Below are 17,275 nucleotides of genomic sequence, written 5' to 3'. Positions count from 1 at the left end.
CATAGCCATTCCAAATAATATGTATTATTATTTGCCGCTCATTATTACTATCATCAAAATACTATAATAATGATGCACTAATCCGATAACATTTTAATTACTGTCCATATTTAAAGCGTAACAACAATAATAATGATTCTTTGTTACAAGTAGTACAAGAGAGAGAGAGGAATAGATTCATCAAATATTATAATCAAAACATTTTACTATTTCAAAAATATTACGAATATTTAAAAAGAAACATATAAACTTTTACGATTAATAATTTGCACAAATTAAATTTCTAAATTTCGTATTTTATTTTATTTTCTCCGAGAAAAAACGAAAATTCCATCCGTAATAATTCGCAGGAACGAAATTTTGTCTTTAAACATTTCAAAAGATTTCGAAAAAGAATGGCATTAAAATTACCGCATCTTCGTTCGCTCTCTGAATCCTCGGTCCAATACGGTGAAACGGGCGTAAAGCGATTAAAAGGCGTGATTTGCAAAAAAGGCGACGTGTAAACAAAAGGACGAGGGCCGATTGACAGCGGTTTCTTGGGCTCGGGAAAAGGAGGAATCGCGCGGAGTGGGGACGAGCGTTGGGGCTCGAGCGCCGGTCGAGGAGTGGGGGATCCTCGTGCGCTTACGATATACGGAGCACGAACTCGGAAGTTCAGTCAGTACGCGACAAGCGGCGCGTTCGTTCGCGCGTGTTGTATTGTCTCGCGCGAGTGTATCATGTGTGAGAAACGTGGTATGTGCACGGGTAAACGACAGGTGCCTCTTCTGGTAGTGACTACGTTGTTGGTTGGCGTGCGGCCGGAATTAGTCGGTGAGTACAAGTTGATATATCGCGATAAAAAAGGGTGTCGGTGTAAATATTTGAACGGAGCAAACGGATCTTTGCAGATATTTTAATTTTTTCCGATTTGTACGAAGACAAAGAACGAAATGCACGGAGTGTCGCGGATTTGAGTCGAGAATTGATTAATTGCGCTCGAAATCTCGTGTAATCTCGCCGTTTAATGAACCGTTTAACGATTCGTTGAAAACGATCGCGATAAATGTCCGACTTGCGCTTGTTTTTATCCCCGATTTTTGCTTTTTCCCCCCCCCCCCTTTTTTTAAACAGCGTATTACTTTTTTAATTGCAAGTTCGATACGTTTCGCGTTACATTTACGGCCGTATTGGCGGTCTTTTTTTAAACAACGACGACAGAGGGATAATTTTTCGATTTTTTTCGTGAAAACTTTGCAACAATTTAACGCGGATCCAAAGATATAAAAAGAATACGTAACTAATTCTACAATTTTTCTAGTTTAGATTGTTGTATTCCGTGGAAAGTAGAAAATATATACGCGATTCTTCTTCGATTCTCGTATCCTTTATTCAGATTTCTAGATACTTTGAAAACATTTCGCATTTACGATTCGCAGCGCAAATACATTTGTTTGCATTTCTTTTCTCGCAACTTTATTTACCACGGACGGTATATTGCGCGTCTAATCAACGTTTAATGGATTAATATCGTTTATAGTTTTCTCCGACCGTTCGTTTCAAAACAAAATAAACATTATCCGGAAATCCGAGTTCCGAGAACAGAAATTGCTTGGCAAATAGGCGGGATAAAAGGGGAGGGCAAAAAAATCCTTCCATAAATTCGTTTCTCCGCGTATGCGTCTCTCTCTCTCTCTCTCTTGCTCCAATGTAAAAATTATATACTCCAATTTTTTTCCCCCCTCGCGATAGAGAACGCGAGACAGAATGCGCGCGCGTTTCGATCTTGATGATGCCACGTATTTCTCAATTATCTACAAAATTGAATCTCAATCTGGCAATCTTGCTTCGTACGTTCGCCAGATACGAATTCCGACTAATTCGACATTTCAATATCGCAGTTTTATTTTAACAAGAGATACATATATATTATTTTCGATATTATTTTAAACTCGTAAGAAAAGCAAATAGAAAAGCGAGAAGTGTTGTAACACGTTCGTAACGCGTACGAAAAAAAGAGAAGAAAAGAAACGAGGCAATAAGAAGGATCGCGGTGATTTTTATTTTATCGATCGTGAACGATCCTCCTTCCTTTCCTTCCTTTCGACGAGATGACTGCGAAACTCGGGTATAAAACTTGGATTCGTTGGAAATTTTATACACGGTTCGCGACGTCCATCGTTCCGGATCCTCCCCCTGTACAATACATTGGAAAGTTTGACGGATACGTTTGCGTATACAGGTAAAGTCGCGATTTCGCAAATATTGTGCCGCGTCACGTAGATACTCGGTTCGGTTACATCGGATAAAATACGAAACCACGTGGCGGTATAATGTGGAAATATCGAGCGGGTCAATTTGTACGTGTCGCGTTTCCGTTTTCTACGAAACCACCACCGCGAGAAATTTGTAAAAATTATCGGAAAGAGTGAAAGATCATTCCCCCAGAACTCCTCCACGTGCGCGTTTATCCTTTCCGTCCTTCGAAAATGACGCTCTTGGAGTCTGAATCATCTCGTTTATTTCTTAAAGAGTTTAAAAAAAGACTCTATTCTCGCCATACTTTTCTCCCCAATGATTCTGTATTATTTGATTCTGATATGATTCTGTATTATATTTCCAATGTTAATAAAACTCGTTGCCAATGTTAATTGTTAAGCAGTTTTCAATCAAGAATTTTCAAGATTATTTTAACGAAAAATTTCAACGAAAAGAATCGGAAATGGTAATTTTAAAATTTTTGATAAAGCAGTGGTTGAAGATTGAAAAAAAGAGAAAAAGAATGGAGAGAGAGAGAGAGAGAAGGAAAGAATTCGGAAATGAATTTTCGCGATTTAGCGGCGATGGTAACGCGGATTTGTTTCGTATGATTGAAAATTACTTGATGCGAATGGACTCGAAGCGAGGTCGGGAAACCAATTTGTTTGTTCAGGATCAGTGTTTGATCGGACACACATTTATTACGCGGACGAGACACATGGCCTTTTATAATTACCGGCTGGATTAATTACTATCTATGGTTAAGCGTCGGTGGTTACATGGTCATCTCGAATAGAATTTCTCTAAAAGATTCTTCTTTGGAATTAATTTCGAAAAGTGTGAAATACTTTACGACTCTCATTTATTTATTTATTTATTTATTTTCTTTTTCGAACAATAGATAACAACGAATTTTAATGAACATTCTATTTTTTTTTTTTTTTTATTTTCTAATTCCTATGATGTGAACGGAAAAGGAATTTGAATTTTAAATATATTTAAATAATATATGTATATATATATAGATACACGCGTGAATAGAATAGAATAACGGGATACGAAGGATTTCGTTTATTTTCAAATATTAAAAAAAAAAAATTATGTCGCTCACTGTTAAAATAAAGCATCAAAAATATCTGTTGAAAGATGGTAAGGGGAAAGATAAATTAGAATTTTAATCAGGTATTAACCACGTTCTCTGGATTAAATAATATTTCTTGTAATTTAAAAATATACATACGCGTGCCATAATTTAAGTTTGTTTGTCAGGGGAAGGAAAATCGATGATTCGACGCTGAATAAAAATCCATACCGTGATATTGGAATGAGAAGATTTTTAAGATAAATTAGAAAGATAAATTAGAATTTTAATATTAACCATGTTCTTTGGATTAAATAATATTTCTCGTAATTTAAAAATATACATAAATATATAATTCAAAAATATACATAAATATACACGTGCCACAACTTAAGTTTGTTTGTCAGGGGAGGGAAAATCGCTGAATAAAAATCCATACCGTGAATCATGGATACATTGGAATAAGAAAATTTTTAAAATAAATTAGAATTTTAATCAGATATTAACCACGTTCTCTGGATTAAATAATATTTCTTATAATTTAAAAATATACAACTTAAGTTTGTTTGTCAAGGGAGGGAAAATCGATGATTCGAAAATTGCTGAATAAAAATCCATACCGTGAATCGTGGATACATTGGAATAGGAAGATTTTTAAGATAAATTAGAATTTTAATCAGATATTAACCACGTTCTCTGGATTAAATAATATTTCTTATAATTTAAAAATATACAACTTAAGTTTGTTTGTCAAGGGAGGGAAAATCGATGATTCGAAAATTGCTGAATAAAAATCCATACCGTGAATCGTGGATACATTGGAATAGGAAGATTTTTAAGATAAATTAGAATTTTAATCAGATATTAACCACGTTCTCTGGATTAAATAATATTTCTCGTAATTTAAAAATATACATAAATATACGCGTGCCACAACTTAAGATTGTTTGTCAGGGGAGGGAAAATCGCTGAATAAAAATCCATACCGTGAATCGTGAACGATACATTGGGATAAGAATATTTTTAAGATAAATTAGGAAGATAAATTAGAATTTTAATATTAACCATGTTCTCTGGATTAAATAATATTTCTTAATTTAAAAATATTTCGTAATTTAAAAATATACATACGCCAACTTAAGTTTGTTTGTCAGGGGAGGGAAAATAGATGATCCATACCGTGAATCGTGGACGATACATTGGAATAAGAAGATTTTTAAGATAAATTAGAATTTTAATTAAATATTAACCACGTTCTTTGGATTAAATAATATTTCTTATAATTTAAAAATATACAACTTAAGTTTGTTTGTCAGGGGAGGGAAAATCGCTGAATAAAAATCCATACCGTGAATCGTGGATACATTGGAATAGGAAGATTTTTAAAGTCGGTACATACTTTTAAAGACGCACGCTAAAAGACACGTTTTAAAAAGCGCTTACCATTTATTGCAGCGATCGTGTATGGAATCTATATATCCGCACGAGAGGTAAAAAGAATGTAATATCGCAAGAAACGATGCATAAAGTGGGATGTAGCAATTTTTTACTTTCAATCGTACAGAAGGTTGCAGATTATTGTACGCGAACATTCTAAATTTTCGGATAAAATGTAATACAGGAGGGGGGGAAGGGATGGATGGAGGTTGATAAAAGTTTAATTTGTAAATATATATTTTGTAAGGGGAGGAGAATTTTTTAATTAGACGTTCTTTTTTTTTTCTTTCTTTTTTTTCTATTAGCGCGATTACGCGGGGCAAAAGCAACGAACATTAAGCGTTCTCGCGATAATTCGCGAATATTATATCGGGAGGGGGGGAAAAAAAAAAATTACAAATTTCCATGTAATGTAAATTTACGCACTCGCAATCGCACTCGTTTCTCTCTCTTTTTTTTTTCGTTTATTTTTTTTTCGTCATTGTATTTTCCGCTTTTCAATCATCTCGTCTCCGCTTCTAATGTAAATGTATCAACACGCCAACATTCGTTCGATCACTTTCAATCATTACATTCGTGTAAATCAAATATTTTAATATTTCAACAACAATATTTATTCCGAATAACATTATTTTGAAATGGAATTATATAGGATGATAAAATATGCGTAATTTCACGAATTCAATACAACGTATCGGGGAGAAAATGGCGCGTCGAAAATGATATCGAAGAAAAAAAAATTTTTTTGAATTATATCCCTGTAAATTTTCCATCCGTTCTTTTTTTCTTTTTTTTTTTTTCCCCCATCGTTTATTTATCGCTCGAAATTCGTGGAATAACTCGTCGCATAATTCGCGAACAAACGAATTAGAATTATAAAGGCTGCATGTGGGCGGAGAAGCGCAAAGCAAATTCGGCCAAAAGTCGAAAAGTGATGATAAACATCGTTTGTTCAAATGTTTGGACAATCGTGTAATCTTGTTTACGATCTCGCTTCACTCTTTGTAAGTTTTAATTATATAGAAATCGACGCGCCCCGTTATCAAATCCAGCATCGAATCCAGCGTCGGATATTTCGCACACACAGATTTACTTTTCGTATCGGTTTCAACTCGGTTACCTGAATTTCCACGAGAAAAAGGAAAGTTGCCGCGAACAATATGCCGATATTTCAAACATTTTTGCCGCACGTTTTATCGACCTCTTCATAAAATTCGATGTATCAATTAAATTCTACATACGGATAAATTTTTTTTCAGATGTAATACATTTCCAAAAAAAGAGAGAGAAAAAAAAGAATTAAACAACGGGTCGAATAATAATAAACGTTTCGAATAGAAGGCGATGGAACGAAAAAGGAACGAAGGGAAAAAAGAAAAAGGAGAATAATCACTCGATAAACGACTTTTCCCCCGTTATTTTTCAAGTTCCCCTTTTTTCATCATCAAGTTCTATCCAATTTTCTACCGAGTTCCGTTACCAAGAAAAGAAACGTTAAAAATCGGGAAAGAAGTTCAATTAATTATCCCGCTGTCCAAATATACCTTCTCGATCTAACCTGGCTCAATTAAAAGTCCATTCGGTTAAAAGTGTTGGAAGTGAGCGGGCGTTTTTTTAGCTATTTCGAGTCGGGCCGAATGGCTCGGTCGAATTAAACCGGGCCGGATAGGTCAAGAAGCAAGGGTTCCGGTTAATAACTGCCACCTCGCGATGACGGTATAATTTCATCGAAGGTCAATAGACAGATGGTAGGAGAGGGGGGAGGGCGGGCCGCAAGTATCATCGAGATCCTTTGCCCATAAAATTGATCAAATTCTGAGATACGGTGTACCGGCAAACGCTTTGAATCCAATAAAGAGGATTAAGTGTACTGAGCTGTAAACACGGTGTGATTGAATTCTAGGGGGGGCGACGAGGAGGAAACGTTCCTTCCTCTCTCCCTCCCGCCCCCATTTTTTCCCCTCTCCCTCGCACTCTCGCCTTCTTGTCGCCCTCGTCTGTTCGCTCTTTCTTCCACTCTCTCTTTCTCTCTCTCTCATTCATCCTTTCGCTCCACTCCTTCGATCCTCTCCTCGATTTTGTTATCTCCCTCGCGGTGTCCAACGTTTCTTTTGATATAAATATGAGTTGAAAACGGCGTGACACAGCGTCGCAGTTTTTTTTTGTTCCAGTTTCATTAACCGTGGAGGGAATAATAATACGGTAGTGACATTAACCTCCTTTCGAAATCGAGATAAAAAGATCTTGGGTTTGGATTTTCTCGGCCATAATTCGTAAACGATTGGGTAATTTCGTATCGATTCTGAAAGAGAAGAAGAAGAAGAAGTTTTTTTTTCATAAGGATTGTATTATCGATTCGAATAGATAAACGGGACTCCTCGATTATTTTTATTTGCTTTTGGAAAAATTTTGTTTTTCGAAATTGCTTTACACTCACGCGCACTTTCTTCTCGCGAGCCTCTCGGCCGAGAATATTCAATCCGCCGTGTAAAAATGTCACGTGTTACAAATTCATCTCGTTTGTACCGGGGGAGAGGAAATACGTAAATAAATAAAAAATGGACGCGCTCTAGGAAAGGGGATCGGCGCGAAAGGGAATTGAGATCGCGTAGAGGGAATATTCCATCGGATAGATTTTATTATCTTTGTTGTTTAAAAACGTGTTAGGATATTTATGGATATTTACGAGAAAAAAAAGAAAAAAGGAAGAATATATTAATTATAATCCTACGTAATTGGTTGGATAATGAAGTCTGGTAATTGTGGGTTTTTGCCCGCGATAACCGAATAAATTATTAAACGGTAGCTCAATCTCTATGTTAATTATTTTATCCCCGTGTTAATCATTCGATTACTTTGCTACTGCAAAACCTGTCAATTTCCCTTCGCAAAAATATCCTCACGAAGAGGATTGATCGGTGCAACGATAATGAGATCAAAATTAACGGATTAATTTATCAAATATTTTCCTCGTTAAAAAGTGTTCCTCTTCTTCTTCTTTTTCTCTTTTCCCCCCGCCACGTTTTCATCGTTTCAACGAAAACAAATTCTCTTTCCTTTCGATCATCGAACGACGAATTCTCGGTGAAAAGAACTCTTTCGTTGTCTTCTTTCCTCTTTTTAATCCCTCGAATCGATTCATCGAAAAAAATTCGTCGTTTCATCGCGGAGACGTTTTAAACGCGGCGGATTCTCTGTACAAAGGTTTATACAGCTTATCGGAAAGCGAGCTTCTACACACACACACAAGTTAAATGGGTTTGGATCGAGTTCTGTCGACGGGGAAACACGTTAAATTCGACGGTATTGTTTCGCTCGGGATGGGAGAAGTGATTTAAAAGAAAGTTGAGCTTGTAGGAAACGATTTATCAAGATTTTCCGGGGGATCGGCATTCCTCGCACGATCTCCTCGATCGACCTGGGGAACTGCGGCCAATACAGTCGCCTTCCAGTGCAAGGGAAATGCGCTTCAAGTTTATCCATCACCACCGGCCATCACGAGGATTCCCCAATTATTCACTTCTCTCCTTTTCTTCTTCTTTATGCGCCATATTCGTTCCACGAATTTCGAAAGAAATTTTCGAAAAGTCTTCTCTCTCTCTCTCTCTCTTTCTCTGTTCGTTGCTTTCACGTTTCGAGCGAAATCCCTGCGATTAATAAGCGGAGGGAGAGGGGGGTACATTTACTTGTACGCGAATTGTTAGCGCACTTGGACTCGGCTGGCCTGATTGCAATTTCGCGAGGATAATACGGAGCTATGGCCCCGTAAGATTTGAATATCCGCAAGTTCGCAGTAACCGGCAGTGATATCGATCCCGGGGTTAAGACCCGTTGTGTTGCACGCGATCGAATTCTGTAACGCGATTCGCTGTCAAACCTTCTCTCTCTCCCTCTCTCTCTTTCTCTTCTATCAATTCGTGCCCGTTATAATTCATTCAAATTGTAAATTAACGTGAAAGCTAAACATATTGGAGTATATATATATGTATATTAGTTTAGGGGATGTTTCTTCGATTGGAGACAGTTTTCTTCCAAGTTTCCAATTTTCATCAACCGTTGATTAATCGTTTATTAGGATGATTATGCGATGGATAATGCATCCATTTTCTCCCAAAGGGATAATTTCCCTTTCCTTTGCTTCGAGTCGATTGGATATTGGATATCCAAATGGATTCCAAGGCGGGTAATTCAAAAATGATTAGATAAAATTTCATCGTTTCTTCGATTGGAGACAGTTTTCTTCCAAGTTTCCAATTTTCATCAAGCGTTGATTAATCGTTTATTACGATGATTATGCGATGGATAATGCATCCATTTTCTCCCAAAGGGATAATTTCCCTTTTCTTTGCTTCGAGTCGATTGGATATTGGGTATCCAAATGGATTCCAAGGCGGGTAATTCAAAAATGATTAGATAAACTTTCATTGTTTCTTCGATTGGAGACAGTTTTCTTCCAAGTTTCCAATTTTCATCAACCGTTGATTAATCGTTTGCTACGATGATTATGCGATGGATAATGCATCATGGGGTTCAATTTCATTTTGTTTCGAGTCGATTGAATATCCAAATGGATTCCAAGGCGGGTAATTCAAAAATGATTAGATAAAATTTCATTGTTTCTTAATCGTTTATTATGATGATTATGCGATGGATAATGCATCATGGGGTTCAATTTCATTTTGTTTCGAGTCGATTGAATATCCAAATGGATTCCAAAGCGGGTAATTCAAAAATGATTAGATAAAATTTCATTGTAACCAATGATATTTCGTTTCGGATGATGCTAGGCTTCGTGCTTCCCCAGAAACTGTATGTAAATAAAACTCTGGTGAAATAAATGTTAATTTAATAGTAAATATTCGAATTACTTTCCAAGAATTCCTCATCCAAGAGGGCAGTGGTGAATGAAACGAGTATGGAGAGGAGATCTCTCTCTCTCTTTTCTTTTCGTTTTTTCATTAAAATTTTTCGACACGTTATTTCCTTTTCCCTTTTTTAGCGTCCCTTTTTTTCTCCCCCCTTCCCTCTCCCATTATGCGCATCGCGTTTCCTTCCGGTCCGCTGTATAATTTCTACCAAGATGAGTGACCTGAAAATCAATGCCTAGTGACTTTATGCAGAACAGAGGTCTATTCGCTTCGTTTACCTCTTAAAATCTGGAGGGGAAAAAAAAAAAAGGAAAAATAAATAAATAAAACATCTCGATCGGTGCTGGAAAACTTTCCTCCAAGAGAAAAGTGTTTATTTCTATTCTTCCACATGATTTTCTTTATACGTACGTTTAATAAATATTTATTATATATCATTTTATATTTATTATATATTAATTATCTCTTATAGAAATAATTCGAGTTTAAGCGAAAACTCAAGATTCTCGTCTTGTCAGAAATTATAAGAATGAGGGAACGTTCGATTGGGAAAAAAAAATTATTTCAACCCTCCTCGTAACCGTATATCCGGCCGCTGTCAATATGGTTCAGGTATGTCGCGTAAGAAAGACGTCGTCTCGCTGAAATTTCAGACGATTTTAATAGGTTTAAAACCATGGCATCTGTCCACCGTACGATATCCACGCACGCTTTCACATATTTTCCCGATCGATTGGATCGTTCATCGTTCATCGGCTTTAATCGCGAAATTATTCTACCCCGAAGGGGATGGAAAAAAGTTACATCGATTCGTTAAAACACGGAAGGTTCACGGTGTTTCTTTTTTTTTTAACGATTTAACGAAGTTGAAATTATTTCACCAACTTCAACTTCAATTCTCGCGGTGAAGTGTGCAAGTGGAGGGGAGGAAAGGGACGGTTGAAACGCGTGCCTATATTAAAATTAAACAAGATGTCGCGCGTTATAATTTACCTGTGTTTCAGAGAGGATTTATAGTTTTATTCACGCGCGTTTAAAATGTAGAGAAAAGATGTTAAAACCCACGTGATGATCCCACAGGTAGGGGTAGCGCTACGTGATACGAAGCGAGAAGGGTTGAATTTTCCTTTTTTTCTCGGGGAGAGAGACGGATTTAAATGAAAATTACACCTCGGTTACGAGTACAAATAGATCGAGTTGGAGATCTTTATTTCCATCCAGAAAGAAGAAAAAAAGAAATAGATAGATTAAGAGTCGAAGAGAGAAGACGAAAAAGCGATGGAAACGATGAAAAACGATATTTGCCCGTATCCGGAATATAGAATATCGGCCGGGAAAAATAGTTTTAATGGATAGGACCGCGAAACGCGGGGCAATAAACGACGAGATATAAATCACAAGTGGGTTGACGGCCGACAGAGAAAGAGAGAGAGAGAGAGAGAGAGAGAGTGTATTCAAGTTTGAATACAACTCGTCAAAGTAGAAATTCCAGCTTACAGGTTTTGCTTTTATTCGAAACATTTAACTTTTACCAAATATCGGATCGGCATTTACGCGTATTCGAGTAAGAGATATTCCATTAATTAAATTCTTCGCGTTGTTCTTCAATTTTCATTTTCTTTTTCCTCCTTCTCCTCCTTTTTTACCCTCCCCTCCCCCCCTCTTCTTCTCGGTAACCGACCGAATATTCGAAATATTTTAAACTTGCTCCTCTCCCCCTCTCTCTCTCTCTCGTTTGCTCGATGAAATTTTGACACGAGCGAATTGTACGTTTGCTCGTCGAGGCTGCTTTTCAAACTCCATTTTCATTTTCAGGAGGGAAATTAAAAAAAACGATACGAAACTCGGGGCGGGAAGACAAAAGCGAATTGAAACAAAACACGCATTGCATTATAATTAATGACGTTTAGGGGAGGAGATGTCATTGTTGACTCTTCGAAAGCAAATTCGATAAATGATGCGATGGAAAGGGAGAATCGAATTAATCATTTCTTATCGGCTTGCGTTGTGTGGATGTGTCGCTTGCCACCACGTTTATCGCGTTCTTTATCCTTTTTTCTTTCCATCGGATCGAGTTAATTGCGTATCTCGCCGGAAACGGAACCGCGCTTCCCCCCGTATCGTCGATACTTTATTCGCGCGGCTGGCTGCTCATTAGAATTTTCGCGTATTTACACGAGGCTGTAAATTATCATAATCGCGCGAAATCGCGAATCCTTCCGCGCCGCTTGCTCCGTGCTTTGATTTTATTCGCCGAAAAATATCGGCGGAATATTTAACGAGCACACGTTGAAGAAAAGGGAAAAATGGAAAAATCATTCTCTTCGTTTATTCTCTATTTCTCTTCCTTTTCTAATTGACGATTATAATCGTGGAGACGTTCTTCGATGGAGGGTAGTAGAGAAAAAAGGTGGAAAAGAGTCGATGAATGATAGGGGATAAAGGAGGGATTATCGACATTCCGCTTTATATCCGAGATGGGATAATTTGCCGGATAATGACACAGTGTGGGAAGGGGAGAGGGAGAGGGAGAATGGAAGAAACAAGGTGTAATTGACGGAAAGCGGAGGCAAGTGAGGACGAGCCCAGTGATTTCAACGTAATAATTGATATCCGCGTGAAACACGTGGATATCCTTGGATATATACGATGTCCCGAAATTAACGCAAGATTTGCCGCCATTTTTGCGTTAAGTTGTTAGCAATCCTGAAAAAAGAACAGTTTGAGAGTTTAGGGTTGATGCAACAACGTGTCTTCATTATTGAACAATATTTTAAAAATAATGAAAGTTTAGCCTAAGGGATGAAACACATTTTCACCTCGACGGCTTCGTTAATCATCAAAATTGCCGTTTGGAGTTCGGAGAAACCACGTGTGATTAGCACCCACAACGTGTCACTGTTTGGTGCGGATTTTGGGTAGAAGGCGTCATCGGATCATACTTTTTTGAGAACGAGGCTGGTCAAGCAGCGACTGTTAATGCTGCTCGATATCGCGACGGTTCTTTCTGCCGAAATTGGATGATATCGATGTGGCCAGTATGTGGTTTCAACAAGAAGGTGCCATACAATGAAACGATTCAATTACCGCACGAGACATTTCCTGGTCGCGTACTCTCTCGTTTCGGTGATCAGAATTGGCCTCCTAGATCGATTTAACGCCATTAGATTTCTTCTTATGGAATTATTCGAAGTGAAAGGTCTAAGTCAACGGTTCCACAACCACACGCGCATTACGAGAGGAAATTAAACGCTGCATCGATGAAATTCACCCACAATTACGCGGAAAGGTGATGAAAAATTTGGACGAAAGGGTGCGTATGTGCCCGATGTGTTATTTTATAAATAACCCTATTCTATGTACTTTATCATTCGCTTAAAAAATAAATATCTAAAAATTCTCTTTTATATTTAATTATATAATAAATCTTACGTTAATTTTGGGACACCCTTTAAAATATGCGGTTGTTGAAGCCGCAACTTGGTGCATCCCGCAAACTGTATGTAACTGTATGGGATTCGATTGAAGGAAAGGGGAGAAGGAAAAAGAAGAAAGAGAAAAAGATGAAGGACAGATAAAGGTGTGAAATTTTATTGTGACATGCGCGGCTAAACAGACAACGGATGACGGACAATTTGTTTGGATCGGTGGACGAGAGAAACGTTTGGCGCCAAATCTTTCCTCGTATATGATAGAATCATCGAGACATGAAATCGAAGCGGATCTACGATGAATTTGATACGGTTTGAATTTTTCTTTCGAAACGAAAGAGTTGCAGATTATATTTTATGGTAAATTCTTAAATTCCAGGTTATACGTGCAGTAATTCTTTGGCTTCTCTCATTTTCGCGATTAAATTTTGTTAACTTTAACCTTCTTGCTGCGTTTGAGAAACGATTTTACGGGGAAAATTGGAACGAAGGTTCGTCGATAAATGTATTTGATCATTCGTATAATAATTATAAATTATTATTATTTTTTTATAAAAATTATTTTGTTTCCAGAATTGCGAATCACTTTCAATTTTAAATCGAATAAAATGGTAAATAATACTTATATTTATAACACGTTGTGCAGCTTGAAAAGTTTCCTGTAGCATAAACATATTTTAGGAAAAAATACAAACTGTTAAATCTTTGTTAGATCGAAAATCGAAAATAGTTTAGCACCGCGTGTTTGCTTGGTTAGGGCAAAGCTGACTTGTCAAAAGTAATATTTTTCATGAAATTTTCCACGAAGAAGTTTCTCAGGAAGGGAGGCTCTAAACGATGCGGTGCGGCGAGAGAGATTGGTGGTAGAGCTGAAGAAAAAAAAAAAAAAAAGAAGAGAAGAAAAAAAGTATCCGAGATGAAAAACTTACGCTGGATAAAGTGATATTCTATGCGCGATAAAACAAGATGAGCATAAATTTGTCGGTGAATTTGCATGAGGAGGCCGGGTCCAGCCTCGGCTGGAGCAACGTCTTAACGATAAATTTTTATGAACTTTTCAGAAAAATTTTGATTTACTTTGGGGATCCGGTTCACAATTCATAATTGAACGGGGAGAAAGAAATATTTTCAAAAGCTTCTCTATCAGTTTATCATCCAAGTTTTATTTCGTCAAATCTTTCGCACTATCGCGATCTATTTATCGGTCAATCGAAATTTTTACTTTTTCGCGGTTTTAAGGGATGGAGAAATTGCTCGATCGGTAAACGTATCTTTCTCGTGATGATTATTTCGTCGAACAATCGTTTGGCAATGAAATTTTCCTCTTTGAATATTCAAATAAAAAAAAAAAAAAAAAGAACAGTAATTAAATCCGCTTTGTTACATAATTTCCGCGAAATTAATATTTACGCAACGTGGCGGGAGTTGCGAAAAGGAATGGAAAATTTTGCCCGCGAAATAATTGACAAAAATGCCCGCGAAGTCGGGAAAACGTAGCTGCTCGCATTCGGAGTTTAGAAAATCACTTTTCGGCGACAATCCCGAATTTCTACGAGTTATAACTTGCACGGCTATTGTTTCACTTTTCTCTTACAAAGTTTCCACGCACTCTGCTTAGCAACTTTGGTAAGAACGGGCTAAGATAATCTCGTTGAACGCGTATTGGTGCACTCATTATTATAATCTTGCCCCGAGTGAAATTTGTTCGTCGTTAAAAATTTCATAACTGCTATCTCGGACGGAGAAACGAAAGAAAAAAAACCCTTGTACAAAAACCCTGAATAGAATAATAAAATTAAGCGTCAAAAGTGCAAACGAGTTGAAAAAAGGAACCCTTCCGTTATTTAATATCCGCAATTTTTCTCTACGAAGAGAAGATTAAAAAAAGAAGAAAAGAAATACTCGATCGAAACGATTGACAAAATTGCAAAATCGCGTAAAATCTTTTGTATTAACTCGATGATTGAACGTTAGAACAAATCCACAACTCGATAGCATTACCGTTTCGCCATTAACGAACTTTTGCAGTTTCTGCTTTCAAGCCGTTCCGACAGCGAAGGAGGTGCATAGAGGTAGAAGTTGCGGGGGCGAGCTAAGGGAGGCAATCGTGCCAAACCGCATCTGCTAATACAAAGCAGCGGCGCATCGACTAAGCGATTCCGCTAATCTATACTGTCCGCTCCGATAACACGTGGTTGGAAGGTGGAGCAATCGCGTTAACCACCGCCTCTAATCATTTTCCTCGGAGCGATAATTTTTTTCAGCTTTAAAAAGATTAGCAACCGGGCTGTGGAACGTCTTCAAAGTCCCTAGGGATTATTCCGTGGGGATTATGCCAGCTCGTGTCGCCATCTGACGGAATTATTTTTCTTTTCACACCATTCTCTTCCCGTTCGACTTCGATAGATTTATCAAGCGTGAAATTTTTTTTCTATATATATATATATATATATGTATTTGTGGAATAGGACAGGAAGAATAAAGTTACGATAAAGTTAAATATCCAATTAAAATTATAGAGCGAATCATCGATCGAAATTAATTGGTCGCATCAATTATACGAGATTCGATATCGTTCCAAATCCGAGAAAAATCAATTTCCCGCAATTTGTCCCGCCTAACGAGGATTAATTGGAAAGAGATTTCTATGTAAAATTCAAAAAAAAAAAAAAGGGAGGGAATTTAATCGAAGAGAAATATTTCCAGGATAATAATTACGATTAATAGCAGTTGCAAACAATATCAATGCTCCCCTTTTGGCAGCACGAGGAAACGGGGAACGCTTTTGATTAGTTTGCAACAAAGTCGTGTCTCTCTGTCGACAATAAACAAGGAACGGTTAATGAAGAAGCTGTTTTGAAAATTGGTACGCAGCGTCGGTGCGCCCGTTATACGCGACAGTATAAATACTTAAGTTTGAAGCCGAGACGTTGCTTGCTGTAAAACTGGAGGCTCGAGAGAAAGAGAGAGAGAGACTTTCGTCCCGTGAATCCTTCATATCTCGCGATAAATATAATCTTGTATCATTTATTGTGGTTTGCAAAGCCTGCCGGGTGAAAGTGGCTTGATTATGTTTGCTCTCCTACCAAAATGAGATGCAGCCTTTCAAAGGGCGAACGCTTCCTTCTAGTTTTATTACTGCCTTTCTTTGCCACTCCCGCTCTTAAACGATACTCTCTCTCTTTCTCGCTCTCTCTCGCTCGCGAATCAGAGAGATTGCGGCTCATCTGTCTGTGCAACGACGGTTTCGTCTCCAATGAAAACTCGGTGGGACGATAGGCACTTCTTCGATGATACGAAGGCCAATTTCTTCCTCCTCTTAGTTTTTATTTATATAAAGTGGGAAAGGATATTCAAGCTTTTCTCAAACGTCGAAAGTGAAATCGAAGGTAATTTTCTTTTCTTTTTATCGCTGGTATCTTTTTTTAAACAAAATTCTGCTCAAAAATTGAGATCTGAAACCGCGGAGACAAGTAGTACACTAGTTTCTTATCCAGGTTGGAGAAATATCGATTGACCGGCCGGATTTGGATCAATGAACAATTTCGAAAATTGATTAATGAAATTGAAATAATGAGACAGGGAAGGAAATTCAGAAACTTCATGGTATCATCGTATCTCCATGAAAGTTTCATTAAAATTGTACGAATATGTATATGATATATAGAGATTGCCTTAAATATCTCGTTTTACCAATTATTGTCGTTAAACTTTCGAGGAATTCGGATGGAAAACCTCTCCTTTCCTAGAGAAGACCCTTTCTCCTCTTCATCCGTTTATCATCATCACGGTTAAATATTATTACTCGAGGATCCGTAAAAAAACGAGAAAAGGAAGAATTGCGACTCGTCCACGTATAATTCACACGTTCGCGTGTTGCACGCGCGTCCGTTTCCACGAATTTATCCCCCCGTGGAAATTGCATTATCTCATCGTGGGCCGCGTCTTCTCTTTCCCTTTCCCGATCCGAGCCAATTCTCGCGAGATATCGAAGAGAAGGAAGCGTCGTGAATTTAATTCAAGATCGCAAGATTTATTTATCCGCCCGCTCCTCGGTTAAACGCAGTTGCGAGACGATTGCCGGTGGTGACCACGCGAATTTGCATATGGCGGAAAGTTGTGTGAAAACTCTTCGTGGCCTCGCCACTCGTCCCCTTCGAGTAGATGAAATGTGTATACAGAGTGGTGTATCTGTTGAATCCGTGCACGAGAAGGTC

General features: G+C 37.7%; 1 protein-coding gene across 1 annotated transcript in view; it reads left to right on the top strand.

Moving 5' to 3' along the window:
• The first annotated feature begins 645 nt into the window (after positions 1 to 645).
• LOC410655 (lachesin) overlaps positions 646 to 17,275 on the top strand; it is a 214,929-nt gene continuing 198,299 nt past the window's right edge. The window contains exon 1 of the mRNA XM_026445719.1: positions 646 to 816. Coding sequence (XP_026301504.1) covers positions 723 to 816 — 94 coding nt within the window. The 5' untranslated portion in view covers positions 646 to 722. The remainder of the gene's footprint in view (positions 817 to 17,275) is intronic.

Source organism: Apis mellifera, linkage group LG16, assembly GCF_003254395.2.
Source record: "Apis mellifera strain DH4 linkage group LG16, Amel_HAv3.1, whole genome shotgun sequence".
NCBI lineage: Eukaryota > Metazoa > Arthropoda > Insecta > Hymenoptera > Apidae > Apis > Apis mellifera.
This window is presented reverse-complemented; position numbering and strand designations above follow the sequence as displayed.